The sequence below is a fragment of the Colius striatus genome, chromosome 13 (assembly GCF_028858725.1).
Source record: "Colius striatus isolate bColStr4 chromosome 13, bColStr4.1.hap1, whole genome shotgun sequence".
Taxonomy (NCBI): Eukaryota; Metazoa; Chordata; class Aves; order Coliiformes; family Coliidae; genus Colius; species Colius striatus.
Genome location: NC_084771.1, coordinates 12,781,510 through 12,799,161, shown reverse-complemented (window position 1 = coordinate 12,799,161; position 17,652 = coordinate 12,781,510). Strand labels below are relative to the sequence as shown.

General features: G+C 46.0%; 1 protein-coding gene across 3 annotated transcripts in view; it reads right to left on the bottom strand.

The window, feature by feature from the left end:
- DOCK11 (dedicator of cytokinesis 11) overlaps nucleotides 1-17,652 on the bottom strand; it is an 85,132-nt gene that overhangs the window by 56,459 nt on the left and 11,021 nt on the right. For all 3 annotated transcript variants that reach the window (XM_062007069.1, XM_062007071.1, XM_062007070.1), the window contains exons 2-9: nucleotides 9,998-10,114; nucleotides 9,681-9,770; nucleotides 8,885-8,967; nucleotides 7,398-7,467; nucleotides 5,211-5,306; nucleotides 2,088-2,222; nucleotides 792-969; nucleotides 259-338 (exon numbers count right to left, since the gene is read on the bottom strand). In XM_062007069.1, coding sequence (XP_061863053.1) covers nucleotides 259-338; nucleotides 792-969; nucleotides 2,088-2,222; nucleotides 5,211-5,306; nucleotides 7,398-7,467; nucleotides 8,885-8,967; nucleotides 9,681-9,770; nucleotides 9,998-10,114 — 849 coding nt within the window. The remainder of the gene's footprint in view (nucleotides 1-258; nucleotides 339-791; nucleotides 970-2,087; nucleotides 2,223-5,210; nucleotides 5,307-7,397; nucleotides 7,468-8,884; nucleotides 8,968-9,680; nucleotides 9,771-9,997; nucleotides 10,115-17,652) is intronic.

The following is a 17,652-nucleotide window of genomic DNA, read 5'->3' as shown; positions in this document are numbered from 1 at the left end:
AATGAGCAGCACCAACCACAACAGCGCTTCATACACTCCAAGACTTACAGGCTCCACATGTGGAGGTGAGGAGTGTCCAGCCTCAAACTGTGAAGCTCCATCTGTGAGGCAGGCAGATGAGATAACGGAGACCTCAGCAGCACTTGGTGCCCACCCAGCAACCCCAGAGCTGAAGACACAGAACGGGGCAAAGCCCTTTGAAAGATGGAGGAGAGAAGTAGCTAGTGGCTGGGTGAGCAATGCCTGCAAACACACTACCTTCATCAGCTCGGGATGCATGCTTCTCTCCAGGCTCTCCAGGATGTTCTCTGATTTTCCCTGCGTACTTGATTCATCATCTGCAAGGACAAAAACCCAGATGTTCAAAACAATTGCAGGAGCACCACTCTCTGCCAGAAAGCCTCCTGCAATATTTGTTTATAAATAGCAGAGAAACAGCTTATGGAGACTTTTCCATTCCTCAGGAGTAAGATGTTTCTGTACGTGACCGGTACCAGAGTGTACCATTACAGCCTGCTCGGTCTTTCCAAAGCACAACTTCTGCAGAGAGCCAATTTTCCAGGAGTCTTGAACTTTTGCCATGGATTTCCCAGCCACTGGAAGGGTCATGTTTCTCTCCACTGTAATTCCTCAAACTATTATCTACGTTATACTAAGCCTTTTTGCGTGATACCATGTGGCAGCCACAATTCTTGCCATTAATCCAAAAAGAAAAGGACGTGCTTCTGCAGATGCACTGCTTCCAGCCTGCTGGGGAAAGCTGAAGGGAGGTCTTTTATTTATAAACTGACCTTGCACAGATTCCACAGTATCTTTCTTCTCTTGCACCAAGCTCTCAGTATTGCTCTGAATGATCTTTTTCAGAGTTACCAGCCACTCTTCCATCTCCTGCTCAGTTTCAGCTGCCAGATAGTGGCTGTACTTGTCTATTGTCTTGAGTTCAAATGCGTAACGGCGCATTTTAGGACACTGAACAAACAAGCAAGAGAGAGAAATGGTTTGCATTACATTTTCCTCAATGACTCAGCACAGTACCTGCCATTAAGAGCCCTCTACATGAAAACATGCCTAACTGAAATGTCATGACAGCAAAAAGTCACATAACAGTGCAAGCATCTTCCTTGTGACAGTGCCCCTCCTGCAGTAACCACCAAAGGCTTCACGGCTGCCATCAGGCAGCACACAGCTCCACGTCACCCACTATTCTGAGAGTGGAAGAAAGCCAGGCTGAACCACAGCCATTGCACCGAGGAGCAGAAGCAAGCTCCTTCTTACATCATTAGGCCTTTAAGATTTACACAGAGAAGACAGAGACTGGACTTGGCTGACACAGTGTGTAACGTTGCACTCCAAGACACTTAGAGGCATCTATCTCAGAAGCAAGTGGTTCAGAGCAACTCTTCCGAGCTCTGTTGGCCTTTAGGCAGCATTTTCCAAACAGAAGCCAATGCATCCAAACAGAAGCCAATGCAAATCTGATGCAACTTGGGAAGTACATCCTGTACATTACTGAGGCATGTGCACTACTGCTTTTACTGTGTTCAGAAAGATAAAGGGAAACAGACAGCTCTGACTCATCCATGCTGAAGCAATATGCTGGAGTAATTTAAGCTGCCCTGTACCAGCTCCACCCCAAAGGGCTGTGTGGTTGCATGGAGCTATCAGGACGTAACTCGAGAAGGAAGTTGGTGTGAGCAGTGAACAGAGGAGGAAGATGTCAAAGACTGAGTCACATCAACTATGTACTGGCTTCAGCCCTCAAGGTGTCTTGGAAAGCACCTGACCTACAATAACCAGGTGAAGGAGATGGACAGAGCAGGGAGACAGCAGATGAGGTAGTGACAAAACGCTTCCATTTCACTCAGACAACAGTTCTTACACTTGCTGTCCTCCTGGCCAAAAGCATGGCACCCTTATGAAACTCCTTGCCTGCCTTTTAATCAGAGTGGCTGACAGAGCAAAGCAGCTCTGGGTTAGTTTGTAAATCCATATCTTCCTCCCTCAATGGCACAGACCTTGAGAGAGCATTTCCATCTCAGAGCTGGCAGTGCCCAGCCCCCGTGCAGCCCTGCAGGAAGCACACCCACCTGAACAACGTCATTGCAGGCATCCAGGAAAATACAGCCTTTGGATTCTTTGGAAATTTTCTCATCTTTGTAGGAATTAAGAATATAGGAGCCATCAGTGAGTTGCGACAAGTAAAAATATCTCCTCTTGAATACCTGCAAAAGTACAAAGTCTTGCTCATCCAAGTATTCACCATTGTGTATCACAAACCACAGCCTCAGTTTCAGCATTCGCCCTCCTTCTACTGAGACAGTACTGTAACAGGAGGCACTGATGACCCCAGATGGTTGCAGATCCACCCCTTTGAGTGGGACTTGTTTTTATTAAAAAAAAAAAGACTTTGTAATCTTCTTTAATTTTAATGTCTTTGTGGTTATTACAAGTTTGCCCATCTAAAGCAAAGCCCCAGGGCTTCCAGCTCCTCTCTCAGCTGGCTCCAGCCTCATTTATCTTGACAAAGCAATGCTGCACAGTAAATTCAGATCAGCACATCCCTTGAAGATTCATCCCACCCTAGAGCAGGTATTTCCAGAGCCTTTTTGAAGAAGGCCTCTGTTAGAATTACAAAGCAGTTCTCCGGGAAGACTTTGGAACAGACACGTGGAAATTCCTAACACTCAAAGGCAAGCCAAGGGACACTGTAATCCATTCCACTGCTTTTTTTGTGGGTTTGGGTTTTTTGTTTTTGATACAATCCCATTTTAACGAACTGTCTTTGGCTTCCTGTTCATTTCTCACCTCAAAAAGCTGTTAAGTCTGGGAAAAGTATTCCTGTGTTTGAGTTACCAAGTTGTATGAAAAAAAAAGAAAGAAAGAACACCTTCCTTTCTGTTTGTCAGCCAAAAAGCACAGGACTATAATTCAGGAGAACATTTTGGCAGCAGTTGCAGTAGCACCATATGCTGTCAGGTCTGTAAGGAGCAGGGTGCATTTTACAGTTGCTGGATATCTGCATCAGGGGAATCACAAAGGAAGCTGAGGCAAGCGGTGCTCTATTTCCACTGCTCTGCATATCTGCAAGATCTACAAATAAACACAGCATTTTTCATCCCAGATTGGAGACTACTAGTAATTTTCTGCTCCCATCATTACTGACACTAGCACATGTTCAATAAAACCACTCACTTGCACAGAACTGGAAGGGAGCATTGTGCTCTGAACTGTAACCTAAGCCCTCAGTAAGGTAACCTCTGGCATCACTTAGATGACTACTTAGCCGTAGAAATGCTCAACAGCCTGTGTAGCATCAAGTTTTATAAGATTTAACTGAACCTTTAGTTCAACAAAGCACAAACATGGAAAGTTCAGTATGCTAAGACTTAAGCCAGTTTAAGCACTGATTTAGCACTTCACTGAATCAATCTCAGAAACTTTGGCAGTGGATGCTACAGAAATCCATCACAGATCTCTTTCTAGATATTACAGGGTTGATATCCCTCCTGGGTATGAGACTTCATGCTAAACCATTTACATCCTCTGAATTCTGTTCAGAAGGAAATGGAGACGTCAGCAGCAAACACTATTCCTATGATCTTCCCCCCTTGTAAGCACTGCCGTCAGAAATAATCATCAGAAGACTGTGATCATTTGACATGAATACTATAAATCCAGGAGCAGAGGGAACATCTTATCTGATCAGGCTACAGATGGTTGGTGAGCATTGAGTTTGCAGAGGGATGGCTAGAGAACTGGGAAATTGGTCCAGTTGGGCAGAGATGAAAGAAAAACAATCCTGATGCCATGGTTGTAATACAGCAAACTGACACACTGCAAAACAGAGAGTAAGAGAGTTGGGCCAAGCCAGGGAAGTTCTGTGCAAAGGAAAGGTCACTCTGAAATAAAGGTTAGCAGCTGTAGCCTAATTACAGTTTGCTTGTGGGCTGGCTCCCCACAAAATACACTCTGCACATGCTTAGCAAAAGTTATGAGGTATCAACACTCAGCACTCAGAAGATGGACACGTCTGCTCCTGTGACAGCACAGCAGCCTCTCAAAGTGATGACACGGCTGAACACATTCAAACTCCTCGGATGTCTTCCATGTACCTTAGGAGATGTTTTGTCACACAGAAGTGACCAGGATCAGGTCAGAAAATGCCTACTGATTTTCAGGACTTTGATTGAGTGACTTTGTGGATCTTATTAACTGAACTGAAGCACTGGGCACTGAGGCCAACAACCTCACATAAGGTTCAGTCAAGAATGAACCCAACTGACTGCACTGAGTATGTATGATACCTCCTCCTGAAGTCACAGGACCAAAAGCGGCTTCAACCTTGCTACTTGGAAAAGCAGAGGATCAAAAAATCCTGTTCTATTGCCTTCAAACTCACAAGTAGCCATTTTTAAACTTGAATTAAAATTAGCCCTATGAATGGTCCTGTTCCACTTCTCATGAAAGCATAACTCATCAAATCAACCCTCAGAACTGAGCTGCTTGAGATTTACTCATACCCTTACAAAGCAGCCTCACTGCCACCATCCTTCAGCTGCACAGTTGAGTGTAACTCCCTAAGATTCTCTCTACGCTGTTACAAGGCAGCTGTGTGATGGAACAACAGACTCAATGCCACAGCAAAAACCTGTAGTGGAACTCCTAAAAACCTCCACTGCAAAATCTAAGCAATGTCATGCTGGATTACATTCAGCAGAGAACAGGAGACAATGCAGCTGTTGCCTCCGGGTCAGGAAGGCTCCATCTCCTCAGTGAGATCACTTTTAAAGCAAAGCCTTGTCATTTCAATTTAAAGCTGATCTCAGTACATATTTCCTACCAGTAAGGAAACTATCAATTCAGAAAGTCTTTGCAGGGCAGCTGTTTCAGTTATTTAATTTGCCTTTTCTCTTCCAGGCCTCAGCTGCTTATTCAGACAACAGTCTTGATTTACTAGAACATGCTTTGCCTTTTTCTTCAGCTTGCCTGTCATGATTTGAAGTGTATGGATCTCTCTGGGGAGGGAAGGGTCAAAGGCTGTTGCCAGGCTGGGTTTTTCAGTCCACTTTGGGATATTCTACAAGAGGGAAGGATGCACATCCAAAGCCAAAGCCAAGCCCACCCACTGCACCCCTGCTAGCTTTAGAGATGTGGCCTGGGCTTAACCTCGTGCCTGGTTCATGATTAACATAATGCTGGATCAAACTCACCTTCATGGTAACAGTGATAGTGCTATTGACATTTGCTTTGTGCAGCCAGCCTTGCTTTATCACACCACCCCTCTGGGAGCACAGGGATGATGAATCCTGAAAGAGCAAAAATAAGACAAGGAAGAGGTCAGGTGGACTGCCTCCCATGCAAAACTCCCCTTGGACACAAGGGATATGCCCACTTTGGAAAGCAATATAGATTTAACTACAGCAACACAGGAACATGTAGAATGTACGTGCAACATGTACAGCTACATGGAATAGTGTTATCACCAAAAAAAGTCAGGGTTAACTCTTTCCAAGAAGGAAGCAAATCAGACTGGTTTGGGTCACTTCTAAAGAACAAAGATGACACCTTTGCTGACAGAGCTGCATGGCAATTTTGCAATGAGGAAATGCATGTTGGTTCTTAGGCAGTATTTCAAAAACACTTTCAACATGGTCTGTTTAGGAAGTTGCAGAATGCAGAACTCCAGACTTCTTGTGTCACTTCCTTTTGTATAAATCAAGCCTCCATTTTAAATTTAGGTAGCTGAAATGTAACTGACTGGTTTCACATTTGTCAAACCAAAAAGTTTCAAGTGACCCCAATGGCCTGTTCTTGGCCTACCAGCTGGGATTTCCATCTCTGCTCCTGTCCTCTGGTCCCATAAAGGGAGAATCCATACCTAATCCATCCGTACCTAACTGTGACCTCCACCTGGGAGGGAAATGAGATCCCAAACTGATGAAGAAAACCTTACCCAGTGACTCAGCAGCAGAGGTGGACCTGGGCTGTCTGCCCATGAGCTATGAAGGGACTGACTTATACCATCTCCTGCGTCCCAGATGGCAGATTTTCACTCTTGTCAACCTTCCAATGACAAAGTACATTTTCTGATGCTTGATTTCCCTGGATGAAACAACCCATGACTTCTCCTTTATAATGGTTCACTTTTTTTCATCAAGAGATTTCTTTTAGTTGAGTTTCCATTACATAATTCTAATGCAAATGCTCTGCCAGAAAGCTGTAACAGAATCCTTTAGATATGGCTGTGCCAAAAGACAGAAATGCCAAAATATCTGCCAAAGCACTTGGAATACTCTTCCACAACCAAACTCAGTAACTTCACTTGTTTAAGTATTTGAGATGTTGACCAGAAGAAAAAAGGTCTCCATCAAATTTTGATAGCATATTTCTGTCCTTTTGCTTTTTCAGAAACATACTGATAACACACTGCAAGGCTTTGTCTCCATCCCAAATTAGGCACTATTAAGGTACTTAATATACATCAAGTTAATGATGCTGTGCAAATCAACAGCACAGCTCAAAAAAAAGTTAAGGCCAAAGAAGCCACTACATTTCCATTTGCAAAGAAGCCCTCTCAGTCCAGACCTGAGGTGTGCTGGGACATACACAGCAATTGTGAGAAGTGTGCATGAAACAGCCCTTTCAAATCTTCAGCTCTGCAAGAAAGAAACTTCCCTTTCCCTTTAAGTTCCTCAGCAGCAGCACTTTGTGCCATGTGGATTTGAAACAGCTGGGCTAAACTCTTCCTACCATAAACTAAAACTTCTTAATGTGAGTGAGTTAATCTTCATGTGGTCTTTGAGACAGAAAAATGCTACCCCTCCCTTTTGTAGCAAAAGTAATATACACAGGGAAACACAGTGTCTGCATCATCCAAAGTGACCACTGAGTTTGAGATGTCCCAGTCCTCTGAGCCTCCAGCTCACCTCCATGGATGAGCTCCAAGGCTGCAAGCCTTCCCTGCAACCAGCTGAGCACAAACATGCTAACTTCCAGAGGAAGCAAATGCCTCTGAACACTTCTATAATATACAATGAATGGGTATATAAGGTAGAAGTGACTGATTTAGAATTGCAAGTGATGTGGTAAAGCACAAAACCTTCAGAGGAGTCTGCTTTTAATTGTGGATGTGAAGAATTTTACTAAGGTATAGTTTGACTTTCTTTTTTGCTCTTCTGCTGCTGCAGAGAAATATTATAGGTAATCTTCCAGATAATTTAGGAGACTCTTGGCTCCATGAGATTATCTTGTCATACTTCAAAATAAATCACTGTCTCAGTTTTGGTCCCATCTTCATGGCTCAAAGCATCTCACAGCAAACCATTCCTGGGAACTGAGTTCTGACCTTTTTAACAGATTTTAGAGTGGAATATGTTAAAAAAAATCAATCTCCTTACCTCATCCTTTTCAAAGTCTTCATCAATTTCAAACACATGGCTTGGAATCTTGTCTGGCCTAAAGGATTTGCTGAAATCACAACACATTTTCATTTTTAGTGACTGGGACACAAAGGTCCTCTGAGTCAGCAGCTGCTGCTAAATCCAGAAGCAACAGCCAAACTGCAGGCTACAGAGCACAGCAGTGCTGAAATGTGTCTTATGCAGGAGGACAAGAGATCTACAGCCCCTTGCAGCTGTAGAAAGCTAACTTCTGAGTGCATTTCATGGAAATTAAGCACAAGCAATATGTAATTAGCTTTCCTTGTGTTAGCTGTCTGATTCTGCAGAGTTTGTGCTGACTTGCACTTCTGCCACACAGAGATGTGGCAGGCCAGTCTATCTTCCATCTTGCCAAAACAGAAGCAAGATCAGACTGCAAGGTTATTCAAAAATTTCCATATGACCTGATCAACAGCATTGCCCCATTGCTGTTTCATTTTCCCATGAAGTCCTCAGATGAGACCCATTTCAGCCAATTAACAACAGAAAGCATGTAATGAGCTGGCAGCACAGGAGTAGCCTGAGCAGGGGTCCAGACAGAGTGAGAGCAGAGCAGGTGCCACCACTGAGAAAATCATAACCCATCAGGAACTCAAGATATATATGCCTGTCTGAAAATCCTGATCAGCTCTGGGGCTAGAATCACCAGCACAGCCTGGCATTTCAGAGTACACAGAATCATAGAATCATTTTGGTTAGAAAAGACTTTTAAGATCATTGAGTGCAACCCCTCTCCTCATACTCCCACGTCCACCACTAACCCATGGCCCTCAGCACCTCAGCTCCACAGCTTTGCAATAGCTCCAGGGACGGGGACTCCATCACCTCCCAGGGCAGCCTGGGACAGGGGCTGACACCCCTCTCAGGGAAAAGGTTCTTCCCAATCCTCATTCTAAACCTCCTTTTGTGCAACTTCAGGTTGTTTCCTCGTGTCCTATTACTCATTACACATAACCCTCCAGCATTGCCAGCATTAACAGTGATACTGCACCACGGGATTAAAGTTGTAAAACAACATCTCAGTGACAGGGGGCACAAAGAGGATCTACTCAGCATGGGAATACTGTGTCTAGCACACAGAGAACATCAGCCCAGGGGGACAAGGAGGCTCATGATTCGGGATGAGCAGACACTGTCAACACTAATTATCCTGCCACATGCCCAGACTGCAGTCTGTCCTCATGCTAGATGGAGAGGGCTGTTTGCATGCTGGTGAATGAGAGGTGAAGTAACAATCCAGGCTGGCAATATTGTCAGTATCTCCCTGACACAGCTGAGTGATAATGTGAACCTCTAGCTCTCTAACCTCCAGAGTGACACACCTCTGGAGGGGAGGCTGCTTTTGAGACAGGCATCAGGGAAAAGGACAGACTATGTCTCCTAAGCCTGATCAACCCCCTGCTCTGTGACCATGCATCAGTATTCCAAGGCAGCACGACACTTACCATGGCAACATCCGAAAGTCTCCTGAGTATTCCTCATACTTGTAGTTTACCACGTGCCAGTCTGAGCTGTAGGTCCGAATACACTGAAGGGAAAACAATATGGCTCTTTGAAAGCTACACAGAGCAAAACAAAACCATGCATGGGTCTGAAAGGTTACAGACTGCTGGGTGAGGTAAGCACAAATGGAAAGGGTCTGAACAAACGGCTTCACTTGTTTTGCCTTGCAATACTGAATTTCCTAAGAGACCTTTTCAGCACAGAGACAAAAATCACACAGCATCTGGCCTGCCACACAGCTACTGATTTTACATTTACATCACTTCAAAGCTTTAAAAAAGGAGTAGTGATTTGGGAGAGAACTGCTTTCCTGAAAGCATGGGTTTTCTGCCCTCGGAAATGCAGTGGGGCCTCTAACTTGACACCGACCATTGCTTGGCAATTAGTTCCACTGCACTTGGAGGGAATGCTCCCAGAGAGCAGCACTTTACATAACAAACCCATGGCACTTGGGATACTCCATGTAACACACTCCCTGCCCTGCTGCACACCTGCACTTTGCAGCTCAGGCAGGCAGTGCAAAGCCACAAATCTTTTTCTGTGTACAAAACCCACTGGGAAGCAGCAGTGCACAAGAGGCACATGCAAGAACTACCTGGTGTGGCCAGTATGACAGCGGCCACTGCTTCCCACACCAGAAGAACTCTGTGATCTGCCTCCTCACAGACCAGAAGCTACAGCAGAGCATCTTGCCTAAGGCAGAAAGTGCTGAAGGCAGCCATGGACTTTGGCCCTTACCTCTTTGACAAAAAGACTTTGGGCTCTCTTCAGAGCATCTTCTGGCACTGTTGACTGGACAGTCCTTCTCTGTCGACTGATGACTGAGATCTGCAGGGAAAAGGAGAATATGGTTTCAGTGCAAACTGGGTCTTCAAGTCTTGATATTTGCTTTAAATAAATAAATGTAGTGGGCCCAAATCGCCAGTGGGTCATTTCAGTTTGATGTGTCAGTTACACAGCCAAAATTGACACAGTTAACAGCAGAAATTTTCCAAGGTAAGCAGAACTGGAGATGAATGAGCCTCAAACATGAGAAACAGCCAGTGTAAACTCACAGAGACATCTTCAATTGGAAATATCAGCAGATCCCGGAGGGGATCACTGTAGATCTGAACTTTGCGTTGAAGGATCACGTTCTCATAGTCCAGAGGTTCAATCACTTTGGCTTTTTCCTGCAGGAAAAACATAATATGACAAAGTTTACATATACATAATCTATTAGATAACCAGTAACTAGCAACATGTGCTTAATTTAGCCTAGAATCATAGAATCATAGAACAGTAGCGGTTGGAAGAGACATTTAGAGATCATTCAGTCCAACCCTCTGACAAAGCAGGTTCCATCTAGATCAGGTCACACACAAAGGTGTCCAGGCAGGTTTTGAAAACCTCCAGAGAAGGAGCCTCCACACCGTCCCTGGGCAGCCCTGGGCTTCAAACTTCAAACTTCAAGCTGTGTTAGCAGTGGACTGCTTGTTAACTCAGCAATCTGACAGTCATGTGCTGCAGGCAACCACCCATGTGCATGTTTTGAAGAGAGGGAAATGCAGGGTTAAGTTATTTGTGCCTGGTAATAAGCTACAGGAAGAAACAAAGCACTGTGCTGCTCTCATCTACACACAGTCTCCGATTTCTTAATGAAGCAAGAAATCCTTTCAGACTGGCTACAGCTTTAACAGCTGCAAGATTCAACATCTTTACATTTGAGCAGCTCACCCGTACAACTCAGAAGAAATACTGCCTCTCACACTGGCTCCAATCAGCTCAAAGCTGGTTTTGCTATGGGGGTTGAGGAGAGTCATGCCCTCTCTGAGGACGTTCCACTGGTGAGATGAGAGCAAGCCAGCTGCTAGGACTTCCACAGCATCCCTCTGGAAAGGCAGAGAAGCTCTCTCCATAAATCACACTTCAGCCACAGCTGAAAGCTAGAAAAATCTGGGGCCTGGCTTTGCTCTCACTAATGTTTCTGGGAGGCAAGAGGAACCTCTTCAAAATCCCTGCAATCATGACTGAAAACTATTACATTTGCTATCACATTACTTTTGTCCATAGAAACCTGGGCTTCAAAAAAAAGTGAGGAAAACACAAGGACAAGTCCTGAAGCAGGCAAACGTCACCTCAGCTGCCCAGCCCTAGGCTTCAGATGTCCTAAGCAGCAGTCAGACACTTGGTGCTGTGGTTGTGAAATTTAACTTCACATCGAAAGCAAATTGGTGACTGTATATAAACAGTCATCATAAAATGAGAAGGAAGTTCTGATACATCAGCTTTGCCTTGTTTTGAAACTTGACCAAAACTGTGATGCCTGGCCATGCCATGGGCAGTGCTTATGAAACCCTTCCAGCAGCCATGTGATGCCAGGGTGGCACATGCCTCGGCAGGACAGTGCATCAGAGGTCTCCACCCTTGGAAGAGGAACACTGGATGCTTCTCCATCAGCAGTAAACTTTGTTCCCCAGCTGAATGGTTTTGCTGGGATAAATTGGTCACATAATCCCAAGTTAAAAACGAGACTGGTACAAGATCTCTTCCTGAAGACAGCAAAACCTGCAGCCTAAGAAAATGAGACCAAACCAAAAGCTTAGCAGCATATAACACCACTGGGTAAACAGCCACACCACCAAGCATACAAACAGCTCAATATTGGCTGTGGCATGTGAGATAAGCCAAGAAATCAACATTGCTCTTCCAAAAACAACCACTGCCAAAGGGTTTCTGTCTATTGCCTTTGACTCCTGAGTCTCTGGATTGCATTATGTCTTCAAGCCCTTTGCAGCAAATTTGAGCCAGGGCTTTGCTTTAATGACAAATGAGCACCTCCTGCGTGGAACTGGAGCTTGTGCTGGGACTTTGGGGAGACAGTTGTCACATGAGGGGTAACAGCCCCCAGCAGGAGCTATTTGGGGATAGTCATATTTTAATCACGTTTAATCCTTTTCTGAAATGTTGCAGAAAATCTTTGTGTGGTGATACTCTCTCCATACACCAGTACCTTTTTGGATTTTTGGGCATTTGGGGCATGGGGGTGCTGCTAGCCTCAGTGCACATGGAGAGCCTCTTGCTCCTGCATCCAGCACCTGAGCTGCATGGGAATCTCACAAAAAAACAAAGACAGACACCATCTGAAAAAGAGAGTCCCAAAAGCCCAACAGGTAGATGGAGAAAAGGAACCCATTTTCTCTCACATAGTCGCATTTGTTTAAATGCTTAATTGGATCTGGGTAATCATCTGAAACACTAGCCTTATTTCAGAGTAACACTTCTGAAAATTTGTCAAGCTTTGCAAATGATGTGAATTAAGAGGACATTCAGGAGCTGCTCTCCCATTTGCAGGTCTGGGGCCACCCCAGGAGACCACACAGGGCCCTACAGACCAGGCACACAGCTCTCAGCCGACCTGTCCGTTGACTCTTCTCACTGCTCATGGCTGCTGCAATCCCAGCACAGCTCAGCAGCGTAAGCTGGTTAATGCAGAGCCAGGAGCCTCAGCACTGCTTACACCAACTCCCTAGCTCACCTCACCCCAGCAGCAGCTGAAATGGTAAATCAGATTCCCTCTAAGAGCCTTTCACATCTATACAGCATCAAACAGTGGCTTTGGGTATAGAGAACTCAGGCCTCGTGATTACAGAGTATTTTTAGTCCTTTTTTATTTTGTAACATGGTCCTGAAACTGGGACTCTGCTTCTAAAGTTGTTCTTTTTAAAAGTTGGAGTTTTGATAACACTTATTTTCTGGCTTTGAAATCTCTGATGACCAGTAAGACAAAGTCCTGTGAGTGACCCTTGTGAGATTTGATGATGATGAAAGGATGAGGACTGAAAAGGATCACACATCCTCACATGAGAGGCTTCAAATCCCATGCAGCACTGCCCACCACAGACATGAAAAAGCTCCTGAAAATAACTCACTACAGCCCTTCCACTCTTGTGGTTTTAGTGATATTGGACAAAGCACATTGTGCAGGATGCTTTTGAGATCTGTTATCCTGTGAGGCCATGCTGAGTCCTGCGACACTTGGGAAATGACCCAGAGAGCTCCAGGAGTTAAGGGATGTGTGGCTGTAGAGAGCTGTCACCCAGGCTTTGCAGCACCCACAGACAGGCATTTTTCCCCTGGAGCTGTTAGAAATGCAGCCCCTGGAGCTCTCCTTAGCTAAGCCATGTGATTTCCCTGTTTCAGCACACAGCAGCCCTCTGTCACCTGCAGCACGCTGTTACACCAGCCATGCTCACACCCACGACATGGCCAGGCTGTCACAGGCCACAACAGGAAGCACAGCAGTATCTCTAAAGTGAAGCCAAAAGATATAGGTCAAGCTGTATGCAAGCAAAACAGCTGCTCACAAAGGGATGTGGCCTGTCCCCTGCCTGCCATCAGGGAAACACAGACTCCTCCATCCATCCCAAACCGTGCCAGCTGCCCAGCATGCACATGTCTGCAAACAGACCTTCAGAGTAAGGATGGAGCTGTCACAAATATTTCTTGCCCTTTGGCCCATCCCAGTGCCCAGTGTCCCAACAAGGCTGGAGGTAAAGCTTTAAGCCCTGAAAATCAGATTTCAAAGTCTTAGTTTTCCTGACGAGCTTGGTTAAAGCACACACGTCCTCACATCCAGGGCTCAGCCACACGCTGCCCAGCGCTGCCACAGCAGCAGATGGCACCCACCAAAGTCATTATGAAAAACTATTACACTAAAGCAATTAGAGTCTTAGAAACCACAAATTCCTCCACAGGGAAAGCCAATATCCAAGTACAAAGAAAGGCTGCCAGTCCAGCAACAAAAACAATCCATTTCTGCAGGAAAACCATTCAGTGCTGTCAAAGCCATCCTCTTCTCTGGCACACACGCAGCAGCTGCTCAGCCAGGGTAGGCAGTGGGTGCACTGCGATGCTCCTCAAGTTCCTCTGACATCTTGCACAAGAGCAGTGTGGGCAGTTTGGGGTGAGCTGCCTTCTCCTGTGACCCCTGTGGTTGCAGCACCACAAGCACATGGGACAGCAGCTTCACATCTCACTGCACCAGGATAGAAACCAAGACCCCTGGGAGCGCCCTCATAGTGGAACACCATAAACAAACACCATGTAAATCCAAAGATAACCTGAGAGCAGTGTACTCCCCCCAGATGACTCCACTCACATCTCTTCAAAATCACACTGCTTCAAGCCCTGCACACCATCATGTTCCTAAAAACACTTTGCACTCTCTGTCCCTCTGCTTCTGCCCCAGGACTGCTGCTCCCCAGGGCATGGGGCCACACTGAGCACAAGAAAAAGGGTCATCTGCTTTACTCGAGCCCCCATCCAGGCTGGGTCACGATGCTCCACTCAGAGAAGGGCACAGGCGAAACAACAGCCTGTCTATTAGAGTACTGAATCTCCACCAGCAAGCAAGTTGGCTGGCATTTTAACAGGAAATTCAATGAAAGGACTTCAGCAGAAACATGCCCACAAACACCAACGCCAGGCTCTGCCTTTAGCCGCGTGTGAGCACAAAGAGCCTGGCACAGGCAAATGCCTTCATCCTCAGCGCCTTGCTTGTCCTGCCACACTCTGCCAGCCCCAGCACAAACCCCACTGGACAGAAATCATCATAGTGCAAAGGAAATGTTTTAGCTAAGGGGAGTACCCATTTATCAAGAGGGAAAAATCTTAAGACAGATTATATTGTCTCCATTTGCAAAGCTTAAGAAAAAAACCCTTATATTTACTTTATAGACAAGGGTTCATGACAGCTGGAGATATTCATGTGGGGAAGTACAGGAAAGGCCTTTTCTATTTTAAATTATTGTCTGAACAGTAGCCATCTCTCCTCTAGTGTCCTGCCTTTGTATGCCATACAAAAGTGCCAATGTTTTTATTATGAGTATCTGATGAAAGTTTCCTGAGACTGTTCTCTCACAGAATTACAACAAGTATAATCCAAGTGATGTGAATGTTCAGAAAGTGATGGAGAAATGTTTCAGTCAAGGATTTTTTTTTCTAAAAACACCAGCCAAAGGAAAACTACCAGAAAGCTTTTGTATTTTCACTCCTTTCAGGCTGGCTCTCATCTAAAATAATATCCAGAGAAGAGAATGGCAAACCCAGCTGGTCTGGCTCAGTTTTCCCTTGTTTGCTCATCCCTGTGTGCTGACACGAGCCCCACGTTGGCTGCCAGCACACGTTTCCCATGGCACAGAGGAAGCCACGTGCAGCACAGCCCCCAGTCCGGAGCCAGAGCTGCGCCACACGCTCCTGGGGCTGCTCACAGTGCCGAGGGCAGCGCACACTCGCTGCTCCATCCCCTCCCTGCCCTCCCCTGAAACACTCGTGGCTTCAGCAGCAACACGGGACATGGGGCTTTCTCACTTCCTCAGAAACAAAGTTCAACCCAGTGTGTCTGACACCCAGCCACCCTCATAAAACAGCTAGAGGGACACCAGTGATCCCAATGTTAAATGTGATGGTTCTTCACAGAATGGTGCTGTTTGGAAGGGACCTCTAAGAGCTCCTCCAGCCCAATTCCCTGCTAAAGCAGGTTCCCCTTGATCAAGGGGCACAGGAATATGTCCAGGGGGGTTTGGAAACCTCCAGCGCAGGAGCCTCCACACCCTCCCTGGGCAGCCTGGGTCAGGGTTCCCTCACCTCAGCACCAGAGAAGTTTCTCCTCCTGTTCCAGTGGAACTTCTTGCATTCCAGCTTATGTCCATTGCCCCTTGTCACTGGCCACCACAGAAAAAAAGTGTTACCCTATCCTCCTGACACCCACCCTTTAGGTACTTACAAGTATTGATAAGGTCTTATCAGTTTTCTCTTCTCCAGACTAAACAGCCCCAGTTCCCACAGCCTTTCCTTATAAGGAAGATGCTCCAATCCCCTGATCACCTTGGTGTCCCTGCACTGGCCTCTCTCCAGCAGTTCTCTGTCCCTCTTGAGCTGAAGAACCCAGCACTGGACACAGGACTCCAGATGTGGCCTCAATAGGGCAGAGTAGAGGAGGAGCAGAACCTCCCTCAACCTGCTGCCCACATTCTTCTTGATGCCCTCCAGAATGCCATTGGCCTCCTTGCCCACGAGGGCACGTTGCTGGCTCATGTTTAGTTTGCTGCCCACCAGCACTCCCAGGTCCTTCTCCTGGAGCTGCTCTCCAGAAGGCCACTTACAGTCTGCCCTGCTGCATGGGGTTGTTCCTCCCCAGATACAGGACTCTGCACTTGCAGAGTAGCTAGAGAGAGAATGTGTACATATAAATGCATTGTCTCAGACTGTACGATTGCTCCTCAAAATGTATTGAGCACTTTACAGCCTATTTTCTGCCCCATCTATTGCAACTCTGTAATGCACACAGATGGAAAGTTTAGCAAGGACCAAATTTTACAACAAATCCCAAAGGACCAGGTGGGTGGAATATATAGAAAATTGAAGGCAAAGTCAATCTAGGCAACTGGTTAAAAGCTAAAGTGAAGGAAAGAAGGAAGCATCCAGCTACCCTTTGGACACGTTAGCCATGATCACACTGCTTCCAGGGCTGGCCACAACAATGTGCCATCTGGAATGTGAAGGTACCTTGCAGACAGCAAAGACAACTCCTCATTTTTCATTTTATTCATGAAATTTGACAGTACATGGGAGAATTTAAGTGGGAACTGAGAAAATTCATTTGGCAACCTGTATGCGCATATGGAACTGAGGAATTTCTACCATAGAAAAGCTTTTCCAAAGCCAGAGATTAAAAAATCTCAGGTCAGAGTTCTCTCAAACTGTGTACTCTTGAGGAAAGTGACTCCTCACTTTTTCTGCCCCCAGTTCCTGCATTGCCTTCTGATCCCATTTAAATGCTCTAACTCAAGTTTGCAGGAAGGTCACTGAGCTTCCATTAAAAAGTCGAGATTCACACATCAATTCACCATTCCAGGAACTTGGGCACAATAAAGAACAATGAAAAGTGGGAAACTCTGAGCTTGTCTGTCCAGTGCCCAAAGTCACCACAACCCTGTGCAAAGCCAGAATAAGTCTGTGCCCCAAACACTTTGCACAGCAGGAAGGAAAGAAGTGGAAACAGAAATGGAGGAGGAAAGGCAAGCAAGGAGACAGTGTGAGTCAGCATACATGGCAGCACTCACAACACGATGCAGCCTTGCCACTGCCAAGAGCTTTGTGGGCTTCTCAGCAAAGCCACATTTTGGGAGGAAATCAGAAGGGAGGCAGTGAAGCAGCTCCCACCAGGTGATGGGGAGCTTGTGCCCATGAACTTGCTGTAAACCCAGCATTCAGCTGGATATAACAGTAGGGTGCTCAGCAAGATGCACAGAGACAGGCTATGGTAAAACCACAAGGATGAAAAGTAGTCAACAAAGATGGGTATGAGCAGGCCAAAGCTATTTTTACACTGGCCAGAGAAAAGGAAGTTTAAAAACACAAGAGGAATGCCCAGAGAGGATTCTTGGCAGTGCTGAAGGCACAAAAACACTGAGCTTGAAACTGGGAAACATGTGCACCTGAGACAGGGAAGATGGGCTGCAAGATGGACACACAAACACACTGAGCCTTTTGTGAAAAGCCAAGGGAGGAAAACCTCCTTAAGAGGAAAAGCAGCAGAAGCCAGGAGAGGAAAGGGTGTCAGGATCTGATCCAAGGTGGTGCAGGGCGGGTAGGATGGGGAATCTGGGTTTTACTCACCTTGAGATGGGACCATGCTGCAAACCGGTGACCACAGAGGTGATGTCAT